General features: G+C 37.0%; 1 protein-coding gene across 9 annotated transcripts in view; it reads left to right on the top strand.

Annotated features, from left to right (window-relative positions):
* The window catches only part of Plcb4 (phospholipase C beta 4), a 375572-nt gene that overhangs the window by 283255 nt on the left and 73836 nt on the right, over positions 1-18481 (top strand). For all 9 annotated transcript variants that reach the window (XM_076851531.2, XM_076851528.2, XM_076851536.2 and 6 more), the window contains 6 exons: positions 1987-2068; positions 3078-3178; positions 3815-3872; positions 11381-11489; positions 15772-15982; positions 17837-17930. In XM_076851531.2, coding sequence (XP_076707646.1) covers positions 1987-2068; positions 3078-3178; positions 3815-3872; positions 11381-11489; positions 15772-15982; positions 17837-17930 — 655 coding nt within the window. The remainder of the gene's footprint in view (positions 1-1986; positions 2069-3077; positions 3179-3814; positions 3873-11380; positions 11490-15771; positions 15983-17836; positions 17931-18481) is intronic.

Genomic DNA, 18481 nt, shown 5'->3' with positions numbered 1-18481 from the left:
TGATCTGTTTAAATACCTGCTCCCATTTTCTATCCTGGGTTTGTTTTCTTGTAGAATAAAGGTGAGCAAATCAGTAGTAGGATTGCCCAGCCCAAGTCCTCTCATGAGAAGGTGGACTTAACAACTGTCCCTCCCGCTTCTTCTCCTGCTTCCTTTCTCTCCAACACTCTGTTTCTGTGTCCTCTTTCTTTGTACCCAGCCAAGCACTTGTGAAAAATTCTACCCCCATAGACTCTTCCCTTCCCATAGCACAGGTTCTCTTTCACAATCAAGGCTCAGACTCCACATTAAATGGATCCAAGACCATGTTGATCAGTTTTCATTATGTTATATCAGGCTTGTCTAAACCTAACAGAGACTTGAGTTAGCTAGGTCATCCATGAGATCACTATGCAAAGATTTTCCACTTAATTACAGGTACCTGAACCTGCTTACATTAAGTTAACATACTTAAAAAAAAAAAAAAGAAAGAAAGAAAAGAAAGACACTCTAAATACCACTTTTACCCTGAATTTAAAAGACTAGATAAATCACATCTCACCCCAGTTCAATGTATATGAATTGTGTAAACTTTCCAGACGTGAGAAAATTGGAGCATAGCACCCACTGTGCTAGAAATCTGTTGAGCAGTTTGTTAATATCACACACCTGTGCTCCACCATGTCTGCAAATTTATAGGCTTCCTTCCACTGAAATACAATTGACTCAAGCACTCTTAAAAATGTTCTTCTTGAAGTATTCTTGGACATCGTATGAAACAATAAGGCTTTGAATGAACATGTAATAATTCATTCACCTAAAGCTATTTCCTTCCAGTTTGGGGGAGTTGTCTCTGCAGTTGAAGTAGTGCTTTCTCCCACTCATGGAGAGTAACTGGCTCTCAGTGCTTACGTGTAGAACCTACCTTCCACTTAACATGAATGGTGGAATGTATGAAAAGGCTGTGTATGAGATGCTGTTCAAAACCCTCTGCTGCTCTGAAGACATTGCAAAGCTAAGCTTCACAGGTGAAAGTAGGCTCCATCTTCAAGACAAAGATGGCCATCTGCAGTTAGAGTTTAAGTCATCTTGGTAATATTTAAATAGGATCACATGGGACTTCCATCCAGGGAGTGAATGAAGGTTCCTTTGGTGGCTGAGGCTCAACTTAGAACCAAGTGTGGGACTCCAGACTACCAAATCCTTCCCTTGATGGCTTTCATTCTCAGCATCGCCTATGTATTTATAATGAGAACTCTTTCCTTTTCTTACTAACACCAGGAAATACACTCTATTATAGTGTTATGCATTTGTTTAGCTTGTATGGTCATTATACTAGTTACAAAGCTATTCAGTAATGGCAGGATTCCATTGAAACACTAGATAAATACCCCCCCCCACCCCAGGCAACCTATCACTTTCATAATAAAGTCTCTAATCCTTGAAGCAGTTAATATTGCCAAGTGGCTCAAGAATGCTGAGCATGAAATCAAAAATCAAAATATGCCTGATGAGGTGTTTCTACCATAGTAAGTGTGAAAAGAACAGAACAACAGCAATCCTAGGCTGGACTGAGTTCTGAGCGGCTGGACTGAGTTCTGAGCGGCTGTCCTTTCCCTAACGTGCAAATGTTGTCAACATGAGGTTTGATTCTAGAGCTACTTTCCCATCTCCCACATTCCTTTTGCCTAAGAAAATAATTTCTTAGGATCAAAATGTGTTTTCTCCAACAGTGTGTAGCCTCCTGGTCCTCCTCATGTTCACAAGCACCTAAGGGGACCACCTGTCTTAGAATCAAGTGCCATCCGTAGCAGAATCAGCTTTGGTGACCAGAGGAAGACCTGGTGTAGGGAATGAAAAGCACCCACAAATGAAAAGTAGTTTTAATATGCTTTTCTTTTTCCCACAGTCCCACCATCCCTAGAATTACTTGTATTTTTTGCATCAGAGAAAGCATGAATGAATGAATAATAACTTGAATTTTTCTTTCGTTCTCTCCTGCTCTAGTATCACTAGAACCTTTGCATCGGGGAAAACAGAGAAGGTGATCTTTCAAGCACTCAAGGAGTTAGGTCTTCCCAGTGGAAAGGTATTCATTAACTTTACATGTTTCTAAAATCATTTTGTTATTTATGCTTTCACATGTGATAGGCTAGATTATTTACATTAAACTGGCCTCAGTAAGATTCAGAAACATAGAGTACCATTAATTTTCCCTTCACCTCTTTTCATTTCTCCAAGCATTTTTTTTTTTTTTTTTTTTTTTGGTGCCAGGGATTGAACCCAGAGCCTTGTGCTAGCAAGGCAAGCACTCTACCAACTGAGTTATATCCCCAGCTCATTTTGCAAAGTATTTTAATCAAAGTTTTGAGAATTCAACTAGTTTGCTTCAGAGTGAATTTTGTCAGCTGAATTTTGTCAGCCTTATTAAGATAAGGAAGTGAAAGCCAGGCTGTTTCTTACACAGTTTATGGAGCTTATTTTAGAGAAGTTCAGCCATACTGTGTCAACTAGGTACAGCATCAGCTTGAATAATTAACTAATAAACTCAGTTCTTCAAGATGACCTTGCAACACGCCCCAAATCAACCATTTGTGGTTATGGCTCTTCTGATTGATTTATGGACTAAAAGAAAGATCTAAGCCGGTGACCACTTTAACAAGTTCTATTTGAAATGTACGTCTCAGTGTGACAAGTAATACCTTATACGGTCCACCTGAGCCCCTTTCTGTGGAACTTCTGAAGATTCACAAAATAAGCATAATTAAATACTGGGCTTGATTCATTCAGCATCTTTTAAGCAGGCATCTACCTTCTTCCTCAAGGAGAGAGAGAAAATATTTCTATTTGTTCTATGGGTATTTCTGAGAGAAACCCTGCTATAGCCAGATGTTCCCACAAACTGTGGTTTCCTAGTCACTAGAAGTGTTCACTTTCACATGCTCTGATCTAGCAGGTGGTTAGGAAGTTGGCCTCTTGGCTTCTGGGATGCCAAGTGGTACACTTAACTTCATGACCTTGTAGATGCCTACCCTCAAAAAAGAAAAAAGTTCCTTGATTTGTGACTTTTTTTTTTTTTTTTTTTTTACTCTTTACAGAATGATGAAATTGAACCTGCTGCCTTTACTTATGAAAAGTTCTATGAACTGACACAAAAGATTTGTCCTCGGACAGATATAGAAGATCTTTTTAAAAAAATGTAAGTTCCAGTTATGAGAAAGTGATGTGTAAATATCCTTGTTCTTTTAGATTTTTAAAACATTATTTGCCATAATACGTTAATATAAGATGTTGATAGTGCTAGGAATATTCTAGTTAGTGTTATATTTTCACCCCTTAGTTTATCAGTATATAAATTTACTCTTGAGATTTTAAGAAACTTTGACATAAATTAATTTCAGCACCTGGAACTTTCCCTCCCACCCCACCCCTGGCATTGGCTTTACTAACTACCTACAATTTTAACATGCTCCTTTAGGTATTAACCCATTACATGAACTAACTAGATTCAATTTGGAATGTTAATATGTTGTTGAAAAGTTCATTCATTCCAATTATTTCAAATGGATGACTTACATGTTGTTTTGAAATAACATCTTCTGGTAATGCTAAAGAATTGCAGACATCTTCTGTGACGTAGTGGGAGTGTTTTCTTTCCTTTGTCATTGTTGGGTTTTTCCCCCTTACAAACAGTCTGGCCATTTTAAGAATTTGCCACTATGACAGGGTTAGACAATAAGTTTAGAATGATCACCAACAAATGTCAACATGTAAATCGTGCCTACTATAGCAATCGTATACAAAAACTTACTTTTTCTAATAAATTTCTTTTCAGCAATGGAGACAAAACTGATTATTTAACGGTAGACCAATTAGTGAGCTTTCTAAATGAAGTAAGCTTTTTCATACATTAACTCCATAAAGTCTGTGTGCAGTTGGCTTGCGTCCCCAGTGTCCTCATTGCATGCCCGAGTCCTCTGCCCTTCTTTGCTTTGCTTCTGACCTGCTGATCTTTCCATGATGGCTTTACCAGGTGCAAAAATCAGCTCCTGCCTGTGTGTACATGTGCTTCTTCTACATTGGCTTTGCACCCTGCTTCTCATTGGTTTCCCGCTGTGACATGAAGCTCTGCTTTTGTGTGTATGTGTGTGTGTTTTAATATATTTATTTAATTAAATGTGTCTATGTGTATTGCAAGATGATATTTAAGATAATTTTTTTTCTCCTGTTGATTCCCTTAAATAGAAAGATAATGGATTGAGTTACTGTAGATGGATTCTCCATTGCTAACTTTCTGTCATACCCTTTGCATGGATTGGAGAGCTTTATTTTTGTCTTTTAATGGATTGCATGTAAGAAAAGTATGTAGTTTCTGATAGAATATTTTGACAACAAGCAAAACACTTGAGTTCCTGGGTGAAAATAATCTATTGAGTATTAGGCCAATTGGATTGCAGGTTCAATTTTTGCTTTTTATTTTTATAACAAGCTCAGAGTTAATTTTAGAACATGATTCACTTAACCACCAAAACTGGTTGATGAAATTTACGTAAGCACAAGAGAAAAACATTTTAGGACAAGTAAAGGTCACAACTTTTATTACAACTGAAATGAACTTTTTTTTCTTTACATGTACAAAAACCATTTTTAGCAAAATCCATCAAAGCTCTTAGGAAAAAAAATCCCTTTTTTCCTCAATTCATTAAAAATAAGAAGAATTTGAGTGAAGGATAAACAGCGTATTTTTGTTCCAAAATAACTTAAGTTAACCATCATGTTCTATAAAGAAACATCATTAGAAAGGATAGGAATGGGAGTGGGAGGTAGAGGTTAGTGGTAGGGCTCTGCTTAGGAAGGCCCTATGTTCAATCCTCCGCATAAAAAGAAAACAAAAGAAGGAGGAGAAGAAGGGCTAAGAATGTAGCTCAGAAGCAGAGAGTTTGCCTCACGTGTTTGAGGCCTAGCATTCAATCCCCAGTACCGCAAAAAAAAAAAAAAAAAAAAAAAAGAAGAAGAAGAGGAAAAGATGGTTATCATGCTAGACAGAAGGTATTGCCTTAAGAAAAAGACAACAGGCAGTCAGTGATTTGCTACTTTGTAGAAACAAATCACATTTTTGCCAGAGGTCCTCTCTTTTCATTCCTTGTGAAGGTTCAGTGGCTTCCCATTCATAGGGTCACACTTTAGAGACTGTGTATCAACCAGCGTCCAAATGCACTGAGGCAAAAAAGAGAAGGGAGGGACTCCACCTGCCTGCACAGAGGCCTCCACTTTGAAGTCATACTGTCTGTACAATACAATATTTATTTTACTTGAAAATGTTTCAGGTTTTTCCACTCCACTAGTCTCTAGTCATGTGAAAATTATGTTCGAAATCTTTACCCAGATACTATCCACATTCTTATGCCACAGTCGCTTTAGAAATTAAATTGCCTGCCTTTGCTTTATTTCCTGGACCCCTCCCCTCTCCCTCTTCCTCCTTGTGTGGTTTTTGTTTCATTGTTTTATTTTCCTCAGCTTCCTCATACAGTTTGGTTAATTGATCATCTTGAATTTGGTACCATGGGCAGGAATAAACTTCTTACTAACAAGGGAAGATGGTAGAGAGGAGAAAATCTACTGTGTCATCAACTTGTGGCTTCCTACAATAAGACTTCTTATGTGCTGTGACATGGGATGGAGCCAGCAACCAGCCATCAATTAAATGGAAACTTCATACCACATTTTGTGTTCAAATTCAGAAATAGCCCTGAGGATAGGTGCAGCCTTCCTTGGCTCCTGCCTGAAATATTTCCTTTTATGGGTTGTTTTTATCCGTCTACCCAATAGTCACTCTTTAAATTCCTATACAATTTTTAAAATTTTATTTGAACATTTCATTTAAATTTTATGGTTAAATTTTTATTGAAAATTTTATTTTAAAAATGTTTAAATTTGTATTAAAAGTTTTTTAAGTCTTTATTATATATATCGGATCCCCCATATTTTCTTTGCTTTGGCATCCATTTCCTACACTAATAGTCAAGCTTTTCTCTCTCACCATGACAGTAACAATGGTATTCTTTCAGTTTTTATGTTTCTTTCTATTTGGCTTCACCTTGACAATAAGGTGGTGGCTTGATTTTTTGAGTGGGACTGAATGGAATCAGTGTGATTCTAGATTTCTTCAGGTGATAGAAACTATAAGCCAGTCTAGGAAATTAAAAAGCCTTTATTTTTGATCCAACTTTCTGCCCCTGTATCTCTTCAGTTTCAGTCCTAGTGAACACAGCAGGAAGGACTAGTCAAAAATATGAGAGTCTCCTTAAAGAAGCTGTCAAACACAGAGAACATTCTGCCAACATCTCACACTCACTTTCTTGAGTCTACTCTTGTCCCTTCAATCTCTCCAAAAAGAAAAATAAAATAAAAACTTATCTTTAAATCAGAAGACTTAATTATAATGTGGAAGAGAACTATAGTTGCTAACTATGAACATAACTGTGCTGTGTCTCCTTTCACAATCCATGCCAAAAGGGGACACAATGAGCTCTCTCAAGAAGGGATCTGGCCTTGGAATGTAGGGGACTCTGATCCGAAAGGTTACATCTTAACATTTGGAAAATGCCTTAGCCATATAATCTCAACAGGCAGTGTTCACCATAGCAGCTGGAAGCCTTGGATCATGCAATAAGGCAGGGAAAACTCCTTAGCCTCTGTGAATGCAGTTGTCAATGGTCTACATGGATATCCAAAGCAGTTAACTGAAGAACTCTTTGAATTTATAAGAGAGTTCATCGAGGTAACCATTACAATCAATCTGGAAAGCAAAAACCCATAGATACACATGGCCATCAATGGTAACCAACTGGAACAGATTATAGGAAAAGAAATCCCCTTTATGATATGCTGGCTCCCACACCTTCTTATTCTTTCTGTGGAATTTTCAATGTACTCATGTGTACCTAAAGGAGGTGGGAAGGAGAGAATAAATGATTGGTCATTGGTCATTTATTAACTTGGTCTCTGTAGGGTCTATGCCACCCCCTCTCTATCCATGCCATTAACAGTCAGTAGCCGGTCAGGGGTGGCTTCACATCTGCCTCCTTACCTGCTTCTCAATATCTCCTTGGTCTTTGCTCCAAAAAGTATGATCTGTGGACCAGCAGCATTGGTATGGCTCAGGGAGCTTGTTACAAATGCAGCATCTTCAACCCCACTTAGACCTGCTAAGTCAGAGTTAGTCCTCTTCACATTAAAGTTTGTGCAGCACTATCTAGTAGATTACTGGATTCTTCCTTGGAATGCTTAGTATAAGTGGGAAGAATATGGGAATGGTATATGTATTCTGATAAAGAATTTAATTCATGGCAATTCGTCAATCACATCTAAAGTTTTGCCACAGTAAAGTCAATAGGTCCCACCCAATGGACAGGGGGCAACTTTCTTTGCCAAACTTATGAAAATAATAAGCTGGAGTCTAGGAATGCTAGTGGGGGCACTTCATGGAAGTTGGCACATGGTCTGATCTACTGTCAACACAGTTGCTTGTGTGTGGCAGAATTAAAGTCTCTCTCTGGGCTTCAGTTAGTTTCAACTCCTTTTCCCTGTTCCTAATGAGAAACCAAATTGATTTCAGTATTACCATCATTTTCCTATTTGACTTCTTACACAGATGGCAACAACTAAGAGCCTGCAGAATTGAGGGATGCATAAAGGGTAGGAAAGAAAGATCAAAAAAGTAGAGAGTAAAAAGGTGGTAATGGCCACCTTGACCAGGAGTTGGCTTTATTTTCTTTTACTGGTTACTTTGCCCTGCCATACACTGTCATATGATCATGCTTATAAATTCAAAGAGTTCTTCAGGCTAAACATGATTTTTTCTAATTTTTGCAGTTGGAAATATATGAGTAAGAGCTCACCATCTATTTCCTTTCACAATATCTTTATTCTTTAATGCACAGACAAAGAGAGAAAAGAGAAAGGTATTTCGGCTTTATGAGTAAACTTGACTTGCCACTTATTCCTTTCTCTTTGTTATATCTTGTTTGAATATTACTTTTATTAACATCCATCTTCTCCAATGCTTCCTGTATTGAAGTAGCTGATGCCTTTTCTTAAGAAGGACAGAGTAATGGGGACCTGTCCATTATCTCCTCATTTTCTTGGGCACAATTTTGTGACCTATTTTTGGAAGCTATTTAGACTCCCATTTTACAAAACACTGGATACTATGAGGTGAATATTCTGGGTACATTGTTTACCTGACTGAAAACTGATGATCCCTCAGAGCTGGGAAGAATCTGCCTCATGGTGCTGTGTCTAAGTGGAACTCTTCTGCAACCTCATTACTCTGAATATACCTGGACATCATTTTCTCCTCTCTGCATTTTTGCATAAAAGTTGTAGTTTTGTGACTCTTAACTGTAAACCTTACCATTTGTTTCCCTGCCTCTGAATTATCCAGATTTTTTTTTTCAATGTGAAAATTTTAGGGAAACCAAAGAGTATGTTATCTGGCAGAATAGATGCAAAGACAAATGCAATTCCATCTTGTCTTCACTGCTTGCTGATTTGCACTGGGAATATAATTTTTAGAATAGTAGGTTATGAGACATACATTGTAAGACTCAGTTTTCCTGTCTATTGCTTCTGATAGAGGTTGAATGACTATCATGTACTTTGACACATTTTTTAAAATATCTTTTTTAAAGAGAGAGAGAGAGAGAATTTTTAATTTTTTTAATATTTATTTTTTAGTTTTCGGCGGACACAACATCTTTATTGTATGTGGTGCTGAGGATCGAACCCAGCGCTGCGCGCATGCCAGGCGAGCACGCTACGCTTGAGCCACATCCCAAGCCCCCTCCTCTGACACATTTTAATGGGGTTTACCTGGAAGTCATTTTTGTAGATTTTTAGGTACCTTTTTTATTTTTTTGCATGCATATACAAATGTGCTAAGATGCATACCATTACAGGTTAGAGCTTCTTAAACTTGGGTGCATCAGAATCACTGAAAAGCTTATTAAAACGTGAATTCCTGTGTTCTGCCCCAGAGAATCAGATTCAGAAGATCCAGGCATAGAGGACTGAGAATCTGCATTTCTAACAAGTTTCCCAGGTGTTGGTGACATTGCTGCCACCATACTTTGAGTAGCAGTTTTAGAATACACACATCTCTCTATATAAAAATACATTAAAATGTCTGAATTCCGTCTCCTCCTTTCCTTGATTCTCTCTCTTCCCTCTCCACAGCTGAGTATCACTTCTTTCTGTCACTTTTTTAATTCATATGGATTTGCCCCATCATTTCCATCAGTCCAGAATACTTATCAATGAGCATATCTCGAAGTCAAAAGATTTCATTTTAATATGGAAGAGAAATACAGTGGCCAACTATAAGTTAAATGTTCTGTGATCTAATAAAGGATCTTCCATGATATTGTCTATGGGAGGAGGGATGTGCCTACAAAGAAGGTTATTTTGTTTGCTTTTAAAATAGTGCATTCTCCCATGGGTGCAGGTGGTCATTTCCTTGATCAGGGAGCTCTACTGCATGACGGTATCATTTTCTAAACAAGGTGCAGCATGCCTTCACTTGCCTGGCACTCCACGGCCCACCTCACAATATCTTTTCTGTGCTCATACTATCACTTTTGTTCTTTGTGTTCTCAAGAACCATTATGAATATAACAGTGTCTGTTTTGGCATTTGCATGATTATGAGCTGTTAAGACCTGTAATTTCTCAGATTACAACACAAGCATGCTTCATTGGGATAAACTGCCAAAATATATCAATTCCTTATAATTTAACACTCTTCACTCAATGGTAGGAGGTGGGAAAATGAGAAAGGCTAAGACCACCTATGCTTTAGGAAATGATATCAAGTGTTCCATTGGCCAAAGGCATTCATTCTCAATATAGACTTCCACTCAAATGATCATCCCCAAACAAATGGGCACGGGAAATCCATATGAACTTTTTATTAACAATTGCTTTCTAAATACCTTTCCAATAATGTCTTTCAAAGTCTGTGCATATATTTGGGTAAAGAATTGTTGCAAAGGTTCTTTTTGTTGACACGATCTTGCTCACATCTGCTTATCAGTTATTATTCCATGAAAGTTTGCTTTATTTATTTATTTATTCATTTATTCATTTATTCATTCATTTGAGAAATGGCCAAGAACACAATGCAAACCTTTCATCCACAGCAAGGGAGTTTAATGGATCCACTGCCTACACACACACACACACACACACACACACACACACACACACAGATTGTAGCTAGGTCAAGTAGTAAGGACGTGTCACTATATCTGTGAAATTAGGATGACTTCACTTCAGGAAGCAGCTCCAGAGCATCTTAAGTGCCCATTTTAAAAAGATGATGTCATACATTTTCTGCCCTGACAATTTTCTCAGGGAAATGGAGTTAAATTTTATAGTGAGGCTGGGCATGGTAATATGCACCTGTGATCCCAGCAACTTGAGAGGCTGAGACAGGAGGATCACAAGTTTGTGGCCAACCTGTGAAATTCAATAAGATCCTGTCTCAAAATCATAATTTAAAAAAAAAAAAATTTAAAGGCTGGGAGCATAGCTCAATAGTTGAATGTTCCTGGGTTCAATCTTAACTACCAATAAATAAATAAATAAATAAATAAATAAATAAATAAAATAAAAGTTTGTAGCAAACAGGATGCTTCTGAACTACTTATTTAAATGCAATTTCATATGGTTTATAGCTTATCAATATTCCTTATTCTAACTTTTATCATGACAATTGATTTATTTTGAAAAAATATGAACTCGAGAAAATGAAGTTTTCAGGGTGCCCAAAAAGTCTCTTAATGACATAGAAAGATGTAATGAAAATGAAATGATATTTGCCTGTCTAACATTAGGGGGACTTTTTGGAATTGTTTTGGTTTTGGTTTTGCTTTGTCACTTAAGTTAATATATGATCTCTTGATTTATTGGAACTATTATTTATTTATTTATTTATTTTTGCTTCTTTTTAAAACTAGTTTTAACATTAATTTTTTAATATTATCAAATATTTTGATCTCACTTTTTATAGACAGCTGTGCCCGAAAAATATGATATGGGAAATAAAAGACAATACAGTGGACACACACACTATATTATAAGCCTTCAACTTTTGAAGGGGGAAAAAACCCCATATTTCCTCTCCTTCCTGTTCAGTGAGAGGAACCAACAAAGTGCTCCCAAATTTGGACTTTTTGAAATGTATTTTAGGAGGAAAGACAGAAAGGCAGTGAAGTCTGATCTTTGTCATTATAAACATGATAGTCTAGCTATATCTTGCTTTAGAAATTATATACTTAGATATGTGAAATGCCTCCAGGGTGAGAAATGTCAACCTAAATGGAGTTATTTTCTCATCATAGCATCAACGAGATCCTCGACTGAATGAAATTTTATTCCCATTTTATGATGTTAAAAGGGCAATGCAGATCATTGAGATGTATGAGCCTGATGAAGATTTGAAGAAAAAAGGTAATAAAAAATATTAAAAAGGCCTTTTTTTTTCCTTTTGAAACAAGAAAACATGCAACTTTTAAAGCTCTTGGATTTTTAATTTAAGGTATCTATTAATGCTTTGGAGCTCCATAGAGCCACATGCCACATATTAGTAACTGATTTCTTTTTTCTGCTCTTAAGTTAGTGTAAATTACCTTTCTTCCAAATTAGTCCTTGCTGCCTAAGATATACCATTAAATTTATTGTGCTATTAAACATAGTATTTTTTCCCAACATACTTTTGTATACTACTAGATTTTTTGAATATTGCTTAAAATGTAAGAATGCCAAATACGGTCCCTATTTGCAGTCTGTGAAAATAATCTCTGTCATGTAAAGTTTTCACCTCCTTTTCCTCTTTTTTGTTTTGCCAAGCCAATTAAATTTGACACATGGTTTGATGTGCCCTCTCACCCCTCATTTGACTTCTGGAATGGAAGATAAAAACAAGTGACATGAAATTAAATAGTCAGGAATTACTTTAGCAAATTGTTTGCATTTCTGGACCTTTGCCCCTTTCAATGAAACTTTGGAAACAATGTGTTGTCTAAATATTTGTCAAAGGAAAGGCATGGAGAAGAATTTGAAGGTCAGTGCCATAGCAGTGGGAAGCACCTGCTGAGGGTTGGAGGAATGGTGCAGTCAAAACTGGACGCTGCTGGCCTCATGTCTCAGTGGACACTGAAAGGAGATCCAGGTTTACGTTCTATCTGTCCCAAGTGGTTATAAATTTCAGGGCTTCAGCTTCCTCCTCTTTAGAATGGTTTCTTTCTCTTTTATTTTTATTTACTTATGTATGTATGTATGTATGTATGTATGTATGTGTTCATGGACTTGGTACTGAGGATTGAACCCAGAGGTGCCTTACCACTGAGCTACATCTCCTATTCTTTTTATTTTATTATTATTATTTTTTAAAATTTTAATACAGGGTCAACTAAATTGCTGAAGATCTCACTAAATTGCTGAGTTTAGCTTGGAATTTACAATCCTCCTCCCTTATTCTCTCAAATTGCAGAGATTACAGGCCTGCACCACCATGCTCAGTTAAAATGTGTTCCCTCTTTTTTGTATCTATTGCCTGTGAATGTGACTGAACAGTTTATTTGTTCTCAGAACATATATAAGACCTGTTTATAGATATGTCTAGCCCACCATACCAGGGTTTTTCCTTGAATGTAGTCATACACTTAACGCTTTTTTTCTAGGGTCACAAATGCCTATTTTTATCAAGAGTACTTCATTATTTACCTCTACCAATATTCTGATTATCATAATTTTTCCACATTATATGTAATTAAAGCAGAGGGAGGATCAGTAGAAGAAGTGATGAGGTTCATGTCACTTCCCTGTTACTGTGTAACCTCGAGTAAGGGAATTATATCCTGGGCCCTAGTTTCTCTGCTTGTAAGATGGTGGGGATTCACATAGTCATTAACTACTTTTTCTCTTCATTACTGTTATTTTTTGCTTTTATTGTAGTATTTTTTTTTTGGGGGGGGGCAGTTCTTGGGATTGAACCCAGGACTTCACACATACTAAACATGGGCTGTACCACTGAGCTATTCCTGCAGCCCCTACTGTTATTTTTTTTTTAAATTTATAGAGGGCTAACTGCACACCAAGCACTGTACTAAATGCTGGGAATTCAAAACTGCATAAGAAATGCCTCCTGCATTGTAGGCAGTTTTGATCTGTTCAAAGGGTAAGCCAAGTGATTCAATGATTCCTCGGCAAATGTAATGATAGATGGGTGTCTTTGGTTACTTCTAAAGTCCTTCTAAGTTATTACCATTCACACATCAAAAAAGTGTAGAGAATCTTTTGTAAGTTTTCCAAAGTCTGGATGTCAGAGTGACAGAGCTCAGTGCTCTGACTTCTGATCCATGGGTATTCACTCCTTGAGTGAGCTCATGCAGGCCAGTGGCTTGAAATTTCTTTCATCTGCATCTGATTTCCAAATTAAACCCTCCAGTCCCAACTGCTAACAAACTACAGACCTGCCACAGAACTGTCCATTTGGATGCTGAGTGGGCATTTCCAGTGTGTTCTACAACATGCTTTGATTCTCCCCATCTCCAGATCTGTTCCTTTCCCTGCCCATAAAATAATCCCATTGTTCACTCAGCTTTTCAAGTCAAAGCCCTGGGCATCATCCTGAACTTGTTTAATTCTTTCACATCACATCTGATCCAGCAGCAAAACTACAAGATCCAACCTCAACATAAATCACCTGTCATGGTCTCCACCCTACCAGGCTATTCAAGCCCACATCCTTCCTCTCCAGGCAACCAGTTGACTTCTAACTGGTCATCCTTTTTACTCAGCACCATGCTCTACACAGCAGCCAGAGTAAACCTCTTGAAATCAAATCCAATGATATTCCACTTTTCAAAATATCTGAAAGTTTTCCAACTTACCTAGGATAAAATCCAAAGTACTTAGGACTGAAGTCCAGCTCACGTAGACTTTCACTACTTCTCCCAACTCATTTCCAGCCACTTTTCTCCCGGGTCACTCACTCTATCTTGCTGTCATTGAGTGAACTTGGCATACACACTCCTATATCAAGGTCTTTGCACTTGATGATCCTTCTGCTTGGAAAGGGGATTCCCACCCCATTATGTGCATGGGGCTTGCTCACCATGAGTGTGAGGTACCTCCACAGAGGGGCTTCACTGGCCATATATCGAGCACAGCATGCTGCCATTTCTTTATCATCTTTATTCCTGCTTTCCTTGTCCTTCTAGAACTTTTATGACATATTTATTTGTTCACTGGTTTATTTATCTCACTCCTAATGTGTGGGTTTCATAAAACAGGACTTGTCTGCGTTTTTCTATCACTGCATATCCCAATGCCTCAAAAACTACCTGCTCTTAGAATGAATGAATGTACTCAAGGAGAGAGGTATACAAACTTTTATTGCATACTTTCAAGTATGATTAAAACTGACCTAAATATGCATCAACAGAATAATGGTATCTTAGGGTGGTTTTGATTTGCATTTCTCTGACTGCTAGAGATGGTGAGCAAACAGAATAATGGAAAAAAGGTATAAGTTATACATTCAATATGGACTACTGTACATGAAAAATAAATGAACATATGTCAGCTGGATAAGTCCCAAGAAAACATATAGGAAAAATAGCAACTTTCAAATGCTTCAAAAAGACTAGGATAGCTCTTTTATAAATTCAAAGGCATTTGAAATGATCTATTGTTCCAAAAAAGGCATATATGAATAAATGCATAAGTGAAACTGAAAAACTGTGGGGAATGTTAACCACTTCCCTCTAGCTTTTGTGTTTATCTATATACCAGCAGAAAGACAGAATTAGCTGGAACTGATGTGGGGCACTAGGGCACTGCAGTGCCATTTGTAATTATGTATTCATTTTAAAGTGTAAAGCAATGAAACAAAATGTTAATATGTGACAAATCTGTGGTGTAGGTCTATGTCAGTTTATTATGCTATCTGTACTTTCCTTGAACTTGAAATCAGTTCATAACTTGCAAATGCTTAAATTAAAAAAAGCAAAGAGCCTAGGCTGCCAGTAGTTGATAGGTAGAAGATGCTTAAATATAATGCCCTGTCCTACAGCTACCATTAGCTCCCAGGCCTGTGTCCAAAAAAAAAGTGCAATTGAAATGAACAAGGGCTCTTAGGGCCACATTTCAATGACCCCTGCATATTTTTCTCACCAGCCTCACCCCCTACCTTTTTAAATAAAATAGAAAAATAAAATTGTTTAAATTTGGAGGACACCATATCCAGGAAAAATCCCTTTTCCAATTCAGTGGGAAAAGTACTGACTTACAATTAATATTATTCCCATTTTTTAAAGAACGCCTCTTATATGTATTCTCAATTGGTTCTGGAAAGAAATGGGACCAGTATTTTTTCCTCACTTGGCAGAAGAGGAAGCTGAGACCCAGGGAGTGACAGAAGTAGAGCTAGAGAAAGTCCCCTGACCCCTTGTAACCATTGCTTATAGCACTGTGTTTTTTAATCTGGAGGAACATGTACTTCCATTATCTTGGATATAAAAAAATGCCACCTCTTTGTTGAATGCCTGTGTTACTTATAATTTGCCATTCTGTGACTTTGTTCAAGTTCTGTAAGATGAAGTTTCTTAGGAAGGTAATATGAAGAAGTTTTTAGTCTTGCTGTACAAGCCAACTTGCCTTCCCTGGATAAAGTGAGATGCACATCTTCAGAGCTACAGGTGCTATTAAGATATTCTTTTTCCCTTAGGACTCATATCAAGTGATGGGTTTTGCAGATATCTGATGTCAGATGAAAATGCCCCAGTCTTCCTAGATCGTTTAGAGCTTTACCAAGAAATGGACCATCCTCTGGCTCACTACTTCATCAGTTCTTCCCATAACACCTATCTCACTGGCCGACAGTTTGGTGGGAAGTCTTCGGTAGAAATGTACAGACAAGTTCTCCTGGCTGGTTGCAGGTCAGAAACTCAGAGATGGCCATTGGGACATGGGGGGTAGGGGGGTTGTACGATGCTCTTCAATGTATAGTTGTCCCCCCTTATTCACAGGGGTATATTCCAATACCTCCAATAGATGCTTGAAATCATGTATAGTATCTAACTGTATATATACTTCTTGCTATACATACATATGATAAAGTTTTATTTATAAATGAAGCACAATAAGAGATTAATGACAATAACAATAATAAAATAGAACAATTATTTTAAAAAATGTACTGTAATAAAATTGGCCACATCCCTTGTGCTTTGGGTGCTTTACTAAGTACAATAAGCCTTACTTGAGTACAGTGGGATAACCTGACAGATAACTAAGAAGGCTACTAAGTGGTTACTGGGTGGGTAGTGTATACCTTGTGGATATGCTGGGCCATGGAATGATTCACATTGAAGGCTGGACATTGGGGTAGCAGGAAATTTGATTGTGCTACTCAGAATGCTGTACAATTAAATCTTATGAAATGTTTATTTCTGGAATTTTCCAATTAACATTTCCTGACCATTGCTGATCATGGATAAATAAACTAGGAGTAAGGGAGGACTACCGTAGTTTATTTTTTTCTGAAATAAGAAGTTGTAATCAGAGTGAAAACAACATTTGTCGTTCTGTTTAATGGATTATGATGGCCATTTAACCCTGAGAATTACTTCCAGAAAGGTCTAGCCTTGTTCTATGATACAAAAGATACTATTTTACACTAAATAGGCCCCCCAAATGGCAAAAAAACCCACACTTTTTAGAAGTCATGGTTTTTACTAGTTATAGGTACTTGCAAATTTAATGTTAAAGGCTCAGAAATTTCATTCTCTAAGAAGCGATTACTAAAAATATATTTTTACTGTTGTAGGCAAATATTTGAGATTTTAAGATGGCCAGAATGTTGAAAGTGAAAAATAAAAAATGAAGGTGCACTATGACTTTTTTCTTGGTTACCAATTAAGCAAAACTTTATTTTTTTTTAACACACAATTTTTGTATGTGGAAATACTTTTAAAAGAAATTAACCACATCCCTACTTCTATTTACATACTTCCTCTGAATACTTGAGTTTTTTGTTTTGTTTTGCTTATGGTGCTAGGGATCAAACCCAGAACACCTTGTGCATGTGAGGCAAGTACTCTACCAACTGAGCTACATCCCCAGCCTGAATACTTGAGTATTAATCACTAAAAAAAAAAAAAAAAAGAAAAGAAAAGAAAAGAAAATTCTTACATAGTGAACATAACATGATCCCACTTAATACAATTAAAAATAATTTAATGTCAGCAGGGCATGGTGGCACATGCCTGTAATTCCAGTGGCTCAGGAGGCTGAGGCAGGAGGATTGCAAATTCAAAGCCAACCTCAGCAACTTAGTGAGATCCTAATTAAGCAAATTATGGAGAACCTGTCTCAAAATAAAATGTAAAAATGGTTGGGGGAGTAGCTCAGTGGTAAAGCACCCCTGGTGCCAGTACCAAAATAATAATAATAATAATTTATTGTTATCCAAATCCAGCCTACATTCAAATTCCCCCAGTTGTCCTCTCATTGTTCCTTATTGAAGATTTGTCACAGTAAATTTCATACAGAACTGTACTACTTGTCTCCTCTTAAGTCTCTTAATCTGACTTAGCCCTTTTTGATGATACCAAACTGATGAGAAGAAGAATGTGTTTTAGGCTGTATATGTCATGAAATAGCCCTGTTGCATAATTCATCTGATTTCCTGCTCTCTAAGGAAACAACTTATTTTGATGCCTCTCTTTGAGTTTGTATACACACTTTTCTATTGTAAGGATTCCATGTTGTCATTTTTGCTGTGTTCCTAGGTGTGTTGAACTTGACTGCTGGGATGGAAAAGGTGAAGATCAAGAACCAATAATAACTCATGGAAAAGCAATGTGTACAGATATACTTTTTAAGGTATGTTTTTAAATTACACAGCCACAAGTTTTTTCAAACTGTTGTGCAGGCAACAGGGAGGAAAACAATATTTTCATTGAAGCATTGTGCCTTCATATTGCTTTCTTCCAGTTTTGAGGAGAGATGCATGACAAAAGTTATCTCCACTTAATGTCATCTTGTGCAATTTTTCCTGCTTGCAAATGGCAACGATTGCATAATGAGGTTTCTCCAGCAGTCTCCTAGTTTACTTACCTAAAAACTTCATAGTCTTATCTACTTATTTGTTTGCTATGTTTGCATTTTCTTGAAGAACTTAAAGGCAGCATAAAAAATAAATATAGGAAAAAAGTAGATTATAGATAGACAGGACCTATAAGAATAAAAGAATGAGGTTAAAGTTTATAGATGCTTGTCAAGAAATCTTATAATCTTGCACAAACACATAATTTACAGGATCCATAAATGAAAAGCACAATTATTATCAGAACTGACACCAATGAAAAATTTGCTATCCTTATGAATGGGCATCTCAGTAATGGTGATGTCCATATCTGATTTGAAGAATGGTT

The sequence above is a fragment of the Callospermophilus lateralis genome, chromosome 3 (assembly GCF_048772815.1).
Source record: "Callospermophilus lateralis isolate mCalLat2 chromosome 3, mCalLat2.hap1, whole genome shotgun sequence".
NCBI classification, from domain to species: domain Eukaryota; kingdom Metazoa; phylum Chordata; class Mammalia; order Rodentia; family Sciuridae; genus Callospermophilus; species Callospermophilus lateralis.
This window is presented reverse-complemented; position numbering and strand designations above follow the sequence as displayed.